Source organism: Myotis myotis, unplaced genomic scaffold (genome assembly GCF_014108235.1).
Source record: "Myotis myotis isolate mMyoMyo1 unplaced genomic scaffold, mMyoMyo1.p scaffold_m19_p_7, whole genome shotgun sequence".
Taxonomy (NCBI): domain Eukaryota; kingdom Metazoa; phylum Chordata; class Mammalia; order Chiroptera; family Vespertilionidae; genus Myotis; species Myotis myotis.
In genome coordinates, this window is record NW_023416379.1 from 67,467,107 (window position 1) to 67,486,147 (window position 19,041).

General features: G+C 37.1%; 1 protein-coding gene across 2 annotated transcripts in view; it reads right to left on the reverse strand.

The window, feature by feature from the left end:
• The window catches only part of ADGRB3 (adhesion G protein-coupled receptor B3), a 689,753-nt gene that overhangs the window by 144,489 nt on the left and 526,223 nt on the right, over nt 1–19,041 (reverse strand). For both annotated transcript variants that reach the window (XM_036318196.1, XM_036318195.1), the window contains 3 exons: nt 7,568–7,694; nt 5,875–5,978; nt 2,179–2,281 (listed from right to left, as the gene is read on the reverse strand). In XM_036318196.1, coding sequence (XP_036174089.1) covers nt 2,179–2,281; nt 5,875–5,978; nt 7,568–7,694 — 334 coding nt within the window. The remainder of the gene's footprint in view (nt 1–2,178; nt 2,282–5,874; nt 5,979–7,567; nt 7,695–19,041) is intronic.

Here is a 19,041-nt window from a genome sequence, read left to right on the forward strand (position 1 = left end):
CTTTTATGTTCCTCATATTTGCAGATATTTTCATATAAAACAGGGACATTGGAAACCTGGGAAAGCCAAAATGGCCAAGAGGAATATAATTTCTTGTGACTATTTTAGCTTCCAAATATTATTAGCATTTATGCCTATATAATACGATATTCATTGAGTACTTGAAATGAAGCTAGTCTGAATTGAAATGTATTGTAAGTATAAAGTACACCTAGATTCTTAAGATTCAATAAAAATATTTTTAAAATTTTGTATTAACATTAAAATAGAATTATGTGTTAAAAGGTCAACTTTTGGATATATTGGGTTAAATATAAGTCAGTACTCATTTGTCATCAGTTGGTTCTTCGACTTTGAGGAAAGTATTGTATAAGGAAATCAACTTTGCCATAGGCTAATTTATATGAACAATTAAGTTCCTACAGTATCTCAATGTTATATAGAAATGACATTGAACAGAAAGTTATTCAAGGACCTGCTGTATTATTAAAATTAATTTCACTTGTTTTTCATTTAATTAATATGGCTACTAAGATATTATCCTATATAATAAAAGCCTAATGTGCTAAGTGTCTGGTGTTCTGATCAGCTGTTCAACCAATCGAAGAGTAATATGCTAATGATATGCTAAGGCTGCTCAACTGCTCACTATGATGTGCACTGACTACCAGAGGGCAGACAGTTGACCAGTTGACCAGTCGCTATGACATGCACTGACCACCAGGGGGAAGATGCTCTGACTGGTATGTTAGCTTGCTGCTGGGGTCTGGCTGATTGGGACTGAGCGAGATGGGCCAGACACTCCCTGGAGCCCTCCCGCGGTCCCTCCCCAGCTGGCCTACCTCCTGCATCCCTCCCTGGCCCCGATCGTGCACCGGTGGGGTCCCTTGGCCTGGCCTGCATCCTCTTTCAACCTGGGACCCTTCAGGGGATGTTGGAGAGCCAGTTTCAGCCTGACCCCGTAGACCAGGCTGAGGGACCCCACTCGTGCATGAATTTGTGCACCAGGCCTCTAGTAATTACATATATGGCTTACATTATATTTCTATATAATGATTCAGACAATAAACACTGTAATATGTAGCAAATCTTGTGGAAAATTCTATTTTATTATTTGACTCAAAACTTGTAAAAACTTTGCCACAGAACATAAAACAGTTTTATATGCATGTTTCCTGCTGAAGAACGTGCAGCTTTCCATATTCTAATGAGGGGCATCACTCAAGAGTGTTTGGATGGTAAACAATGATGGGAAGGGAGGCTTTGGTGGAAAAAACTTAAACTATACATGTCTTACAAATATCTATTAAATCAAAACAACCTATTGCAAAGTACATTTTATTTTCTTAAATGATAGCTTATAGGGAAAACTTCAATTATTTGCTTTAGCATTTGAAAAAAAAAAGTTGAGAAAAAAAACAGGCCCAAATTAATCGACATGTTATTAAAGCAGTGTTTACCAGAATTCCTGTGAGGTATGGATAAGTTAATTTAAGATTGCTATTATGGGTTTCTTGGAATGCATTTCAGAGTAGTTTAGTAAAGAGAGCTGACAGTCAATTCTGGAACAAACCTGGTCATTCAACTCAAGTCAATTCTCATAAATAGGACTTACTTTCTGTTGAAACTGACAATACAGCCAAAGAATTGCAATGTTGGTTATATATCAAGATACTTTTGGAAAATTAAAACTTTTTAAAAGGCATAAAACCTAGTGTCGCTTTCACCTAATACTATCTTAGATTATTATGTATAGACAATTTTTGGGTAGATTTTCAAGATCTATGTTACACTTTTAAGCAATTTATAGTTGACTTTTAGGAATCAGTATGTGAATAAATTAGACCAAAACATAGGCAATCATATTAAAATTAGGATAAAGAATCTAAATTTGTTCTTTTGATGTTCTAAGGCTTTGAACTCATAGAGCTTTGATATAATGCTTAACAAACATATATTTTTTACTATTATAAACAGCCTCTCGATACCCAAGAAATTAATCCAAGGGAATGCATATCTGGTCTGGAAGAGTTAATACTTTTATTCAGGAAATAATTTAAAAAATAATTTTATCAAATGTTCTCCATTTTATCTAGAATAAGTGTTTGGATGACCAGTAACCAACTTTATGTCAAACCATAAACGCACAAAGATAATCAGAATAATTACCAGTCATACCTTATTGTGAGTCTGAGTCTGTCCAACCAGTATGAGGATGTTGGATGAGATGATAGACAGGCAGAAGTTAATTAGAATGATGGACCTTTCAGAGCGTATGTACCTAGCCAAAGAAAGAAAGAGTGTCCAATTTTAAAATTCAGCAGAAAGATAAAAAATTCTGTATTATGCAAATTGGTGGAATTCATCCAGAAAAAGAAACACTAAAATAGTGCCTTAATAAGAGAAAAAAAAACATTAAAAACAGTTTAAAAGAATAAAGATTATTATTAGAGACCCAATTTTATACTGGCATGGCATGTCCTAGGGTCCTTTAGAACTTGTTTTTCTTCTTCTTTTGAAATCAGTGAAGACAACATGACATTTATCATAGGGTCCAAGTTGCACAACTGTTATCAATATAGTTTTTTTTTTACTATAAATAAAATTTCTTGCAAATATGTTAATTAGTATAATTACCTTTACAAATATCTGTGTACATTATATGCAAAGTATTATCATATAAATCAACCAGTAGAAACTCTGAGAATCAAAGGAAAAACCACAGATTCTAAAGTCTCCTTTGCTTACCAGACAGATTCCATTACTCTCATAAAACCATGAACACTTTCATCCACCATTTCATCCACTCAAGTATTTTTATGTAGTCAGACTGCTACTTCTTAAATTTTATTTTTCCTGAATAACTGTTCAAAAAGAAACCCACACTAATGTTTTAGCTCTAAAAACTAATCTAATCTACAAATAATAATTCACATTAGGCTGGAAAATTACTTGACATCTGCCATCTTTTACCCTTATGAAGAAGTGCTTGTAGACAGTCTGTCATATAATTTGTAAGTGCATCAAGATTGTAAGCCATGGAGAAAACTGCTTAGAATCAAATGTTCTCCCAGCTGTTTACCACAAACAGTAACAGCTACTTTGCTTTACCCCATCGTAAATCACTGAAGGACAGTAACAAACAGACACACTTGTAGTTGCTGTGTGTTAATTTGTATTAGCACATGAAATCACTTTTCATAGTAGGCATGGACTTCCCTGTGCAGTGTTAGATGGGGTGCTGGAGATCTGGAGGCACTTTTTGGATAAAACCTATCAAAGTTCCTTCTCTCTGTCTTGGAGACATTTAGAAAGAAGCCCCACATTCCATCACACAGTTCAGAGGCGAAACAAAAACTGGAGTAACACACACACACACACACACACACACTCACACACACACACACACTCACACACACACACACTCACACACACACACACACACACACACAATTCTACTTGTGTTTTAACTTTCCTCACAAAACAAACCCAAATAGGGCTAACCCAGGTTAATTTTGTAATGGCCTCAAGAGTGGCTTAACCTTGTCCCTGCATCATCAGTATCTAAAATATGGAATAAACCACATACTGGGATGCTGAAAACATAATCAAATATTACGAATTTTTTTATTATTATTTTTTGGTTGGAGAAGTAACATATAAAGTTTAAGAAATAAAGAAAACTGACCCTTTATATGATGTTAATGGCTTCCATGACAGCAGAAGCACACAGTTGAAATTATTAAAAGGGTTTCACTGACATTGTTTGCTCTATAAGTAGTAAAATCAAGGTAATAAAAGACCAAGACTGACCATCTTGAAGAGTCTTTAGATGTTTCCATTTTCATTTACACTGAGTCACATTATTGCCTTAAAAATTAGCATAAAATGTCTCAGCTTTTAATACTTTTTATAAACATGTTTGATATTTTAAGCAAAACTTATGAATGCATCGTTTCAATATATAGATTTAAAGGACATATCTGTAGATGGGAAGAGCATAACATGGTGTATTAACTTTTTTAAAATATATATATTTTTATTTCACAGAGGAAGGGAAAGGGAGAGAGAGACAGAAACATCAATGATGAGAGAGAATCATTGAACAGCTGCCTGGATTTTTCTGAATTAAAGAAAACTTTACTATGAATTAATTAATCCTGTACCTCTTTGACACATTTTACATATCATTTATCTTGGCAGTGTTGTGTTAGTGTTAGCTATATGCATTGAGGGTGAAAAGAAGGTGGAATTGATGCCTGAACTCTAAGTGCTGATAAGTAGAAACTTAGTTCTCAATACTTTGGTATCCTGGCCCTTCATTTTCCTGAAGTGGCATTCAGACAACTGTGGGAGAGAAAGTTGACTTCTTCCCAGCCTCTGTCTATCTTGGTCTTTTATTACTATAACAATGGCTACTTGACTGAGCCCTAAACCCTGCATTCTATTGTCTACAATGCCATACCTAGACCAAGCATGTCCTCAATTTTGTGGGATTGGCCATACTTTATCAGACTGTCATACTCTGTCAGTGTTTTATTACCAGATAACTCCTTCACTGGAAAACTAAACCTCTATTATGCACCTGTGCCAATGGACCAAGAGTGTATACATTTTATTTTTATATAAAGGATATATATATTTTTAAAAAATATATGTTTTCATTAATTTCAGAGAGGAAGGGAGAGGGAAAGAGAGATAGAAACATCAGTGATGACAGAGAACCATTGATTGGCTGCCTCCTGGTATTGAGCCAGCAACCTGGGCATATGCACTGACTGGGAATCAAACCATGACCTCCTGGTTCATAGGTTAATCACTGAGCCATGCCAGCTGGACTGAAATTTTTAATATATTTGACAATTTAGTATCCTGAACAATCAATCTTACCCGCAAAGGAATAAAAAATATAATGGAGAACAATGATTTTTTTAAAAGAATGTTAAATAAAATGACCTTTCCTTATTAAATTGTAAATAATTTTTCAACTAAATTGTTTTTTACCTTAAATAAAATATAAGTAAAATCCCAGACTGGCTAATTTTGCATTTTAATATTGCATTTTTTCAGAAAATAATATAGAATTATCTATTAATATAACTATTTTTAGAATATTTTAAACAATAAAAAAGCATATAAAATGTTCAACATTAGGAAATTTAAAATCCATTAGAAAGTTTGGCCTTTTGGTTATGTACTGGTTTATTATGAGAGTGGATATAAACTTCAAAGGTCTAATTTTAATAGAAAAACAAATCTTTGAGAAGTACTAACTTTTCATGTCAAGCACATGTAATTTCAAAAATTATACAAATATTTTTTTGTATCACATACTCTTGTTTACATCTGTCAAAATCTGCCTTATTCAAACCATTCAGCCAAAGACCTTTTCAGAGCATTGAGGTATAATGTTTGTGCATTAGTATTACAGAAGACTTTACTTATTGTCTGTGACATACTGGAAGCGTGTGTTTAAACATAAGAATTTAGAAACCACATTTTTATGACAGAGAAATTAATTTGACTATCAAATCTTCAAGCTCAACAGCAGTTGGGATAGAAACCACACAAAGACTGAAGTTGGGGTATAAGAGTACCATGCTTGGGGATAAGCAACTTGTTGAAGGCTGCCATCATTTGAATTGGAAAGAAAAGTGTATGTGTGTTTTGTTTATTTTCCTACCACGGGCAAATAGGTAAGCATTTGTTATTATCGTGCTCATTGATTATAGCTGAATGACAGCAATTATAACTGCACGAAAATACTTTTTCCAGTAAATAAATAAAAGAAGACATAATAATGGTTATCATATTCACTGATTTAACTTGAAAAAACAGAGCATTTCATTTCAATTGGATTTATTGATTACATACCTCCATAATGCTGCATAGACAATTGCTAGGGTGATCAAGGCCAAGCAAGAAAGGCCACTGCCTACTATTAGGGTAACTGAAGGTGTACCAGAGGATTCCATGATCTGCAAATTAAACAAAAGAGACAAACAAACAAAAAAAAGAATTTTAAAATTACTTCAAACTCAGCAAAACTATCCTGACACTCAAAAATAGCCAAGAAGATAGTTGTTATAGTTACCAGATAATTACCCAGTAACCACTCTGTTCACATATTCTTAATCTCTAAAATGACTAATTCTAGCTCACCCACCCTAACATGAAGAAATAAATGCCTTAGAGTTTAAAATGCTTGATAATGACATATTACCTACTCATGGCTTTCTAAAATAAAGAACTAAAACTACAACTTGGTCAACATTCACATGTGAAGCCTTCTCCAGCTAAAATTTAAATCAGCATTCATTTTTCTTGGGCTAATTATAGTTCAGTTATTTCACAATATGTTTTTTAGTAAAATGTACTTTGATCCTCCTTTTTACAACTCATTATGTGACCTAATCTGGTATCTAAATATTGAAAGATTTTCAAACTTTCTGACTTTTCACAACTTCATTCTAAGTCAACTATTCTCTCGTTTAATTTCACTTCCTTGGTCTCTAAGGATATAAGAAAATCAAATTTCTAATGCAAGACTTTACAATATATTCTGTGATTTTTTTTCTATGAACAAAATATGCAGGGATAATTTCATAGTGCCAGTATCAGTCCCTAAATACATGACCTTGAAAAATAAGCCTTATATCTTTAAAAAATATATCAAGAACACAAGCAGTAACAAAATGAGATGTTTCTTTCACAGATACTAGCATGATACTAACTAATGAAATATATTGCTTTTCATATTTTTAATATTGAAAGTTTGAAGAAATGCACTTTAAGATAAACTGTGTTCCAAATCTTAGGCATGCACATTAAATTATAATAGAGTGTGGTTTTTTTATTGTTGTTATCAAAATAAGAAGAGTAATGTATATTCAGGCCACATTTAAACAAGAAAGTCACAGTATCTTATTTTTCAGTATTTCAATTTTTAAAATAATTTTCAAAATATATTTGATGAGGATATTATTTTTCTTTTAGACAGTTTATACAGCTGTCAATTTCAGAAATAAGTTTTATAAGCCTATATACTTTTAAGAAATGGTCTTATAGTTTTTGACATTCCATGCTTTCAGGGAAACTTCATTTGATTTTTAAAACATAAATATCCAAGGACACCCCCAGAAAACCCATACTGAAAATATTCAATGCAGATATGCTATGTGTTGGCTGTAGTGTTGGGGGGTCTTCATTCTACTACCAACAGTGTCCTCACAAATTCCCCAGAACAGCTTTCCAGTTCTAAAATAAAGGTTAAGTTGGCAATTATTTTTATTTGAAAGTTTGCAGCATATTAGTAATATGATTGGAGTACATTCTCATAACTATACTGCAAAAATTTCAAGTTAGAAGACATAAAATTGACTAGAATTTAGTTATAGCACACCAACTACAATTCATTTCACCAAGCTACTGTAGCTGAGGAGACGAGCCCGATTTTGCCACCCTGCAACATTTTCTATTTCCCCATTAAAATGCAGTTCCCTGGAGAAACACTTGCCACAATGTCCCTGCCTTTGCATTAAAGCCGTGTTTTCCCTTTGTTACTTACTATTTCTCTAGGTTGCTGAGCCAAAATGGCGAAGGTAGAGAGACGATCACATAAGCATTTCGTATGGGATGCATCGGTAAGCACAGTTTTACATCCCTGGGTGGACCACGTTCCCAAAGACTCGTTCCTGCAAAGGGCGGGGGGGAGATCGGGATAAATACGCCTGACGGCCAAATCCGTAAAGAAGAAAATGCAGTTTAATTAAGAGAATCGTCTACTGTAATTCCCGTACAGGAAAAAAAAATCTACTTGTTGTTGAACAGCACGTAATTTAGATGCATCTCCAGTTATGCAAAGCGAGAGTGTTTGAAAAAAGCAAGCAGGCAGAGGTGCAGCGTGTGTTCAGAGAGCTGTCCAGCGCCGTGGGTGCTGAAACCGGGACTAGCTCTGTCCAGCCCTCTGCGAGGAACAGCAGCGGCAGCAGCACGAGGAGCCGCCAGAGCTTTGGCAGCCACTTCCTATGCTCATCGGATCATTTCAAACACTCAGAGTGTAAGGAGGCTTTCCATAGCAGTTCGGATTCCCATCCTGTATTTTTGGATTGTGAATGCTTGCTTTTATAATGCGGATTTCTCTGAAAAGCCTGCCTAAAAGGTTATATAGCTTGGGTCGGGTATAGGATCTTCTCCGCTGCTGGTTAGGGATTTTTCCTTCCTTTAGAATTAGCTGCTGTGAAAAATTCACCCTGGAAACGGGAAACAGCAGCAGCGGCATCAGCTGGTTCCGATTCTCATAGCCTATGCCTGGTATCCAGGGGAGGGGTGAGTTTCAGACATAAGCTTTCCACTCCATACTTCACTCAGCCCAAAGCATCTCTGAAGCTCTTAACATTTCTTCCCCTGTCCCGCCCTCTTTGCCCTGGGGTAGAAGCATTAAGCTAACCCCAAGTCAGCTAGAACATTTAGATGAATACCCACCCCCAAAGTCTGGTAGGATGGGGAAAGAGGGCCTGTTTCAATTTTCTCTTTGATATAGCCATTCAAAATTCTAAAGCATATGGTTTATTTCCTACCCCAGCAGAATAAAAATTGTATGGACATATAGCTAGGTAGTGAGGGGAGAACCCGTCCACCCCCAGCTAAACTACTCTATAGGAAGAGGCAGAAAATTTAAAAAAAGTTATTGAGCTTAACCAATCAACTTTATTATCATTACACGTGTAATATACTGACTGCACCAATTGTCAGCTCCCCTCCCCCAGGCTTGGAAACTCTCCAACTAGCAAACCTGTGTGTGTGTGTGTGTGTGTGTGTGTTTAAATTTCAAACCAAGTTAATATCTGTATTAAAATTACTTTAAAACTCAAAGAGGATAACACATGGCTTGACATTAATTTTGATATGGTACTTTTGATTTCACCTACTTCATCTCTGAATACCTAGAGCTATTGGGTTAAATATGCACATAGTCTATTTCTGAGAGATTTCAATGCAAGAGGCTTCTCTGACAGTTGGATGTCCAAGTTGAGCTACAAAATATAATTCAGATAATCTGCTTTTGTTATCTAGAAGCAATATCTCTTTAATATTAATGATTTAATGCATTAATATTCATGACTCAAAACACTCTTAATTGCAACTTCTTTTATGAATACACTGTATTTGGGGAGAGTTATATAAAAATTATACCTAAGTTCATCCAAATACTTCCAAGCATTAGCCAATTAAAATTTTGGTAAGTCTCTTTTCTTTCTCATGATGTCATTCAAACATGCCAAATTAAGAAAAAATCAGTTATACCTTCAACCAAATGCAACAATATTAAATTCCAATTCTACCTAACCATACCAGCATACAATTTATTTCATTAGCTGTCTGCCTCTTCCCGTCTTGTGACAAACAGTTGAGGCCAAAGGAAAAACATTTATCTTAGCTGATTAGAGTAAAAGAAGAAAAATACCTTTAAGAGAATCTAGGCACATTTTAAAACATAACTTCTGCATAATGCAGTATCTGTGTTTTCAAGATGGAGTCCGGTACTTATACTTTTCAAATTATTTAGTGGTTGTAACCACTAAACTAACTCATAGTCTTAATAAGGAAAAAAAAAAAAAACTTCACTGTAAATAAGACCTCTTATGAGGAATAGCTATCAATCTATATTCAGGCAATGGATGTTTGTTTACTCAAAAATTGTTAGCATCAATAAACTTTGGCTGTCAGATATAAAGTCTATGTTCAATAAAATAATGCTAAACTCTAAAGATCATATAAATTACATATGACATCTTTAGGAAAGTAGGTCAATTTACTTTACTTTGTATGACAATTGCATTGCTGACCTGGCCCAGACCCAGGCAAAGTTGGGAAATAAGTGACACTGGTCTCCATGTTTTAGTCTTTCACTCCCTGCAGCATGATATTCTTCTAATGCCACTCACCTCTATACATGTGTACCTTCCTGAGGCTATGTAACTCCCGGCTATACCTTCCCTTAGAATTAGTAGCCCTTTCTTGACTATACCTCATTAAATGAATGGATAATAATATAAATGATTGAGTACCATTGATGTGCTCTTTCCAAAAAATAAAACACAAAAAAATGCTTCAGATAAATGCATCTGATAGGAGACTACCAGAATTTGTAGCAGATGAGTAGGAGAGAAGATCTTAAAAGATGAGGAGGTAACTACCAATGTCTACATTTGGTCACTCCCAAAAGCTGAGTAATAAGAAGTGTGATGCCGTTCTGATGCTAAATTTAATACTGTTTCATAAAACCTCTTGATATTTTAAAATGGTATAAAACTCTTATATAGTTTTTAAACCACTGGCATACATGTCACTATTATTGCAAAGCCTATAGTTCCCACCACCTGTATTTTCAAACATTTCATAGCTTATTCCTACTATGTAAAATCCTTTGAAAGCATGGCACACATGTCTGATTGATTTCAGGGAGACCTTGTAAAGCAAACTGATAGGTTGTAGAACTAATGTGAAGCAAAACAGCTTTCCCAGTCTGCACACAACAAGGTTTTTAAACATGTGGACTATTCCAACAGTCACATTATTCTTCCAGTGTCATAGTTTTGCATGCTGTGATTAACGGTATATCTGTAAATTATTCTTAGTTATTAAGTTTAGGTTGTCATCAAAAATATAATAAAATATGTATGAACATTAAAGATAATAAAAATAACAGACTATGTCAAACACAAAATAAATGATACATACAAATTATACTAAAAATCACACATTTCTTCAGTGTCTTTTCTGGACATTAATTTTTTTTTCAAATAGTTTTCAAAAATAACTAGACCTGCAGAAATTCCATACAACCAGCACATTCTTTGTTGATTACACCTACATTCACCCATGTTAGCTGTCATTTGACTTCTCCTTCTACCTATTATTAGACTGGCTAGAAGAAGAAGAGTCTGCCTGTCCCAAGTATTCAAAAGTACATACCCACAGGCACAGAATGGTGTGAAAATACAAGACACAAAATCCATTATTCTCAGCTTAATATTTATTTGTGGACTTTTCCTAATTTCCTAAGGATCTACAGTTTCTTTGTGGATCTGAGTATATCATTGGGTTCTTGATTTTTATGGGAACTTTAAGCAATGTAGCATTTGGTTATATTCTCTAGTATTTAAGCCTAAAGGAAAAAATATATATATGTTAACTCCAATGAAAAGTTGTTTAGTAAAAAACAGTAAAATCTTATTCTGACACATTTCAAAAGTGTTTCAAAAACTCAAGATTATATTTAAATATATATATATATTTCATTGATTTCAGAAAGACATGGAGAGGGAGAGGGAGAGAGAAACATTAATGATGAGAGAGAGTCATTGATCAGCTGCCTCCTGCACACCCCACAACTGCAACCAGGGCATGTGCCCTGACCGGGAACCGAACCGTGACATCCTAGTTCAGAGTTTGATGCTCAAACACTGAGCCATGCCAGCTGGGCTCAAGCTTATCTTTTGAAATACAAACACAGCTAGATATTCAACTCTAATCAGTCTTTTATAAAACTGTCTATTCTGCTTCATAATAAATCAATGTGTAAAGTATTGATTATAAATAACTGATATGCTCTAAGGGGGTTATTATCTCTTAGGGTATTAATGATCCATTTATTCAAAATCAAAATATCTATAATAGCAACTTTAAAAAATTTTATACACAATTCTTAGTACACTATCCTTACAACATATGCATACTGAAAGAAAGTAATTGTTTCCCATTCACAGCAGTGCTAATTTCTAAGAATTAGGTAAATCTATGCTATTTTAATGCATATGTTACACTCCCCCAAAATGACATATATATGCACTTGTTTCAAATTATTCTCAAAATATAAAAAAAAAATTGGAGTACAGATAAGATGTTTTTAGTTCTCAGTAGAAACAGATTTTGAGGTTAATTTCAAATACTAAAAGGACACTGCAAATACTGAAAACAATGTTATCTCTAGCAAATGCTACTATGTCTAAACACGGTGAATCATAAAATTAGAAAGTTTTGCTAGGAGTAACCTTAGTGATCATCTAGCCCACTGGTTTTCAATAGTTGCCAAATATTAAAGTTACCTGGAGACCTTTAAAAATTAAACCCTGAGTGGGGTCTGAGCATTATGACTTTCTAATGCTCCCCAGGTGATTTTAGTGTGCAGCCAGGGTTAAGAATCACTGATCTATCCCAACCACTTAGTTTTATAGATGAGGAAAGTGAAGTACCTTGGATTTAGAAAACTTGTTTTAAGTCACAGAGTGAGAAGCAAAGCTGGGTTTCTGATTTCCAAATTAGAGATTTTTTTAATGCTAAATTTTAATTGTCACCTGTTTTAAAACAAAATGCAATGAATATGCTGTATGAAGTTATAAGATCTGAATGTTATACTATTCACACTTACAAACATTGTGGCACTGTTGTCATAGTTTTAACAAGTATGAGTTAACAACAGATAAAGTTAGCTAACGAGATAGAGTTCACCCCTAACCGGTTTGGCTCAGTGGATAGAGCGTCGGCCTGTGGACTCAAGGGTCCCAGGTTTGATTCCGATCAAGGGCATGTACTTTGGTTGTGGGCACATCCCCAGTGGGGGTGTGTGCAAGAGGCAGCTGATCGATGTTTCTAACTCTCTATCTCTCTTCCTTCCTCTCTGTAAAAAATCAATAAAATATGTGTTTTGTTTTTTTTTTAAAAAAGATAGAGTTCAGGTTGATATTTTTTTTTTTTAAGTGATAAACCCTATGACACGTTATAAAAAAACACACATTGATTTTATTCCAGTGTTTCATGATATCAAAAATCTTCCCCCTCGCCAAAACCGGTTTGGCTCAGTGGATAGAGCGTCAGCCTGCGGACTGAAAGGTCCCAGGTTCGATTCCGGTCAGGGGCATGTACCTGGGTTGCGGGCACATCCCCAATAGGAGATGTGCAGGAGGCAGCTGATCGATGTTTCTCTCTCATCGATGTTTCTAACTATCTCTCTCCCTTCCTCTCTGTAAAAAATCAACAAAATATATTAAAAAAAAAATCTTCCCCCTCTTTCATGAGATCATTTACTGTTTGAGGGGATACAAAAGTTTAAATTCCAAATTATGAAAACAACAAAATAGGTAAAAGTTAAAGTTCTTTTTTCCTTCTAAAAATGATAGTCTCTGTAGTTTGATTCAATGGATGATTGGGAGATTCAAAGTTAATTTTATATCAATTATCATAGCCTATATAGAATTATGTACTAGTATATAATACATCCTATCTAATAAAAGAGAAACATGGTAATTAGCATACGACCACTACCCTTCCCATTGGCTAATCAGGGTGTTATGCAAATTAACTGCCAGCCAAGATGGCGGCCGGCAGCCAGGCAGCTTGAAACTAACATGAGGCTTGCTTGCTTCAGTGACAGAGGAAACCAACGTTCCCCGCCTGCCTTGCCAGCCTCTGAGCCTGCAGTTTGAAACATGTAACAAATATAGAAGGTAAACAAAACCCCAGAAACCTGCTTTCAGTGAGACGGGATCTCAGAGCTGGAGTTATACATTGTTTCGATTATAGAACCCAAACAAACCAGATACCTGCTTTCAGGAGCTGAGGCCTAAGAGCTGGAGCCTCAGAGCTAAAGCTGGCCCAGAATTAAAAAAAAAAAAAAGAAAAAAAGGAGCAGTAGGGAGCTTAAGTCCCAGCCTGAAAACAGCCCTCAGCCCCTCACCCAGACTGGCCAGGCACCCCAGTGGGGACCCCCACCCTGAAGGGGGTGTGACCAGCTGCAAACAGCCATCATCCCCTCACCCAGGCTGGCCAGGCACCCCAGTGGGGACCCCCACCCTGAAGAGTGTGTGACCAGCTGCAAACAGCCATCATCCCCTCACCCAGGCTGGCCAGGCACCCCAGTGGGGACCCCCACCCTGATCCAGGACACCCTTCAGGGCAAACCAGCCAGCCCCACCCATGCACCAGGCCTCTATCCTATATAGTGAAAAGGTAATATGCCTCCAAGCACCGGGATCAGCGGAGCCGCGAGGCCTCCCGGCACCGGGATCAGCGTGACAGGGGGCAGCGCCCAAACCCCCTGATCACCCTGTGGCTCTGTGTGTGACAGGAGGCGGGGCCACAACCTCCCTATCCACCCTGCTCTGTTTGTGACAGGGGAAGGTGCCCCAACCCCCTGATCAGCCCTGCTCTGTGCCTGATAGGGGGGAGCTCCCCAACCCCCTGATTGTCCTGCAGCTCTGTGTGTGACAGGGTGCGGCACCCCAACCCCCTGATCGGCCCTGCTCTGTGTGTGACAGGGTGCGGTGCCCCAACCCACCCACCCTCCATAGGCCCTGCTCTGTGTGTGACGGGGTAGAGCCATAACCTCCCCATCGGCCCTGCCCTGAGTGTGACAGTGGCGGTGCCCCAACTCCATGATCGGCCCTACTCTGTGGGTGATAGAGGGCGACGCCCCAACCACCCTCCATGGGCCCTGCTCTGTGTGTGACCAGGTAGAGCCATAACCTCTCCATCGGCCCTGTCCTGAGTGTGACAGGGTGCGGCACCCCAACCCCCTGATCTGCCCTGCTCTGTGTGTGACAGGGGGCGGTGCCCCAACTCCCCTATCGGACCTACTGTGAGTGACAGGGGGGAGCTCCCCAACCCCCTGATCGGCCCTGCTCTGTGCGTGACAGGGGGTGGCGCCGCAACCTCCCCATCAACCCTGCCTTGAGTGTGACAGGGGGCGGTGCCCTAACCCCCCAATCAGCCCTACCCTGAGAGTGACTGAGGGTGACATCGCAACCTCCCAATCTGCCCTGCTCTGTGCATGACAGACGCAGCGCCCCAACTCCCCAATCAGCCCTGCTCTGAGCCCGACCAGGGGCTGCACCTAGGGATTGGGCCTGCCCTCTGCCATCTGGGAGCAGGCCTAAGCCAGTAGGTCGTTATCTCCCGAGGGGTCCCAGACTGCGAGAGGGCACAGGCCAGGCTGAGGGACTCCCCCTTCCCCCTGAGTGCACAAATTTTTGTGCACTGGGCCTCTAGTATATATATATATATATTATACTAGTACTTAGTATACAAACAACTAGTCTACAGTTGTTTGTATGGAAAAATACAAGTTAATAAATAAATAATAAGAATTAACTGTTTTGTGTATTCATAACTGTAAACTTACTTTTGCCAACCTCTGTATGAAACTATAAAGGAGTAATACCAACAAAAGTACATATGCTTCATTCATTGGGATGAAATTTAGAAACAGTTACCTTGCTACCACTAGGAAGAACCCTGCCTTATTGTCCATTATTCTGGGCCTGCAATTAATAGTAGCCCCTCCATCCTATTAACCCCAGATCTCCAATTTGTTATCTAGAAATGACTTCGATTCAGGAATACTCTACACTTGGATCTTCCCCAAACTCCTATATGCCTAAAACTCACCCATCTCAAAACATTAGTCGATAAAAACAAATGAGCACTCTCCATGCCACGCTAGATTATTACTGCTTTTGAGAACTGTATCTTGTTTGACTTTGAATCTCTGACATACTGCTTTTCACTTAGTAGGAACTTGATAATAAATGCTTGTTCAATGAATTTAATAATTATTTATCTTTCAAGGATGACTTTAATATTGCTGCTACCAAATTGTCTCAGCCCTAATTCATTTGCTGTCCTTAAGCATAGAGTAAAAATGCAACCTGAAGCGTATTAATGGATCTTTTTGCTGTTGTTAATCATCACCTGAGGATAATTTCATTGATTTTCTTTTAGAGAGAATGAAAAGAAAGGAAGGAGGAAGAGGGAGGCAGAGGGAGAGAAGAATCAATGTGAGAGACACAACATCAAATGGTTGCCTCCTACATGTGCCTGGATCTGTGGCTGGGGATCGAACCTGCAGCCCAGGTACATGCCATTGACTGGGAATCGAACCCTAGACTTCTCAGTGTGTGTGGGGGGCGGGGGGCGGGGGGAGCAATGCTCTAACTACTTAGAACCACTGGCCAGGGATCAATGGACCTTATTAGGCTCATTACTTGCTTTTGGTCTTCAAAAATAATTTGAAGATGAACTCTGAAAGACTCCACATCCTACAGTGATTGTGTTCAATCTGGAAGCAAGGCCTGAGTCTTCACTAACCAGTCAATAAATATTTAGTAAGTGCTTTTTAAATGCCAAAGTAGAAGACACATTTTTAAAACATTAACATAATTTCTTTCTTAGAGAAGCACACAATCTGGTTGAGAAAACTTTACATAATCCAAAAATGTTTTCTGCCCAAAAATTATTCCAGAAAAATGCTGTCAGTTTTACCCTTATATTCTAAGTCAGCATCATTTTTTATCTGGACAAATCTCATTGTTAGGCTCCTTGTTTCCATTCTTGCCATCTTACCCTGAAGTTTAGTTTCAACACAGCAGCCAGAGAACTCCTGTTAATACATATGTCAAATCATGTCACTCTACTTAAAACTATACCAATGGTTCTTCCAATCTCACTTGGAGCAAAAGACAAAGCCCTTATAATGGCGTACAAGAACCTATACAACTTGGCCTTCCCTGCCTTTCTACCTTTATCTCTTAATACACTTGCCTTTGTCCATCACTTCCAACCACACTAAGCTCCTCATTTTTTCACGTTGGCATTTTTGTGCTGGCAATTCCAAGACTGTAAAATAGTGCTTGACACATGGTAAGTGCTTAATAAATGTTTGTTGAATAAGTGTCTAGTATAGATTTTGACCTAATATAGTTAGACTTCCCTGCATCATTAATTTATTTATATAACAAAAATTTACTCAACATCTACTATGATACAGGCACTATGCTAGGTTATTTTGTGGACTTATTAAGTGTCCACTTTGTCTTTAGGAGCTTGAGAGCTTCAATGGAAATTATCTTACTGTTTCTTTGTCCTAAAAGACATGAAAATGAAGAATATATTACTCTTGAGGGTAATTGAAAATAATTTAGAAGAAAGGTAGCACCTGTTTCATTGCCAATGATATTTTTATTTATTTAATTTTAAAATTGTGGTAAGAACACTTAAAATGAGAGCTATCCTCTTAACCATTTTTTTTAAAAAAATATATTTTATTGATTTTTCACAGAGAGGAAGGGAGAGGAATAAAGAGTTAGAAATATCAATGAGCTGCCTCCTGCACAACCCCCATTGGGAATGTGCCTGCAACCAAGGTACATGCCCTTGACTGGAATCGAACCTGGGAACCTTCAGTCCACAGGCCGATGCTCTATCTACTGAGCCAAACTGGTTAGGGCCTCTTAACCATTTTTATATGTACAGTAAAGTATAGACTATAAGAGAGAACAATTTACACAGCATATCTCTAGACTCATTCATTTTGCATAGCTGAAATTTAATACCTGTTGAACAGAAACTCCTCATTTTCCTCTCCCTCTAGCTCTTTACAACATTTCAAAAGTACAGGCAACAAAAGCAAAAAATAGATAAGTGGACTATATCACAATGAAAAGCCGCTGCACAGCAAAGGAACAATTATCAGAATGAAAAGGCAACCTATAAAGTGAGAGAAAATACTTGCAAACCACATATCTGATAAAAAGTTAATATCAAACTATATAAGAAACTTCCATAATTCAATAGCAAATAAACAAAACAAATTTAAAAACAAATTAAAAAGTAAGAAAGCAAAGTATGTTTTTTTGCTGTTTTTTAATTGGAAACAGAATAGGAAGGAATATAGGAAGGAATAACATTAAGGAAGCCAATTTACTGAGTTATAAATATGTATAAATATCTTCACCATGATTCATTAACAATTAAAGGTTAAAATATGCAAGCAGCCATCATTAATTAGTCAATAGGCAAATAATAATAATCACACTAATGAAAATAACAGCTAACATTTATTGAGTGTCTACTCGATGTTAGGTACTGTGGTTGATACTTCAAATACATTTTTCTAAAATCCTAAAATAAAATATAAAGGTGGATATTATAGTTATTTTCCCAGATAGGAAAATTAAAGCTAATACCTGACTCTATGCAAAATCATGAGGACCTTAGAGACAAAAGAGCCTGGGGCTGGAACTTGCCTGGATATCTCAATCTGTGCAACACTCATGCAAGCCCCGGACTGCCTAGCTTTGCCTTTATTGTTGTATGCTTAAAAGAAATAAATGGAAGCAAGAGACTGTAATTTTCCTAAGGCCATCCAGCTGATAGAAGGCTGTGCCAGGAGTTGAGCCCAAGTCTGCATGAGGGTGACAGTATGTGGGGAATTAAAATCTCACAGAAAACAAGTGGGGAGAATCTCATAAAGAAGTGATGAGTTGCCCTAACTGGTTTGGCTCAGTGGATAGAGCGTCAGCCTGTGGACTCAAGGGTCCCAGGTTCAATTCCGGTCAAGGGCATGTACCTTGGTTGCGGGCACATCCCCAGTAGGGAGTGTGCAGGAGGCAGCTGATCGATGTTTCTCGCTCATCGATGTTTCTAACTCTCTATCCCTTTCCCTTCCTCTCTGTAAAAAATCAATAAAATATATTTTAAAAAAGAAATTTAAAAAGAAGTGATGAGACAAATAAAAAAATAACAATGATGAGAATAATAAGCATACAAACGTAGCTTGAGAGTGGACTTTGTGGGCATGGAGGAGGACATTGAGAAACTTTTGAGAGAACAATTTCAGAAAAGGGCTCAGATGGAGACTAGACTTCTAGAAGTTAAAAAGGGGACCTTGTCATATCAAAGAATTTAGTAACAAAAGGAATAAGATTGCATGCAAGTCAGATAGCACAGAAAAATAAAATTTTTGTCAGTTGTGTTTTTGCATTGAGATAGGGATGAAGCTTCCAATGCAGACCTAAACAGTCCACAAAGAGAGAGACGATATAGGGTGAGACAGAAGTTCCACAATTTGATTCAGAATTGATAGAATAATATTAGAAAGATGAAGAGACAAAACATCTTGTACTGAAACTCCAAGGGCAAACACACTATTCATTTTAATAAAATAGAAGAAAATTCAAGAATAAAGTTTCATTTATATCATGT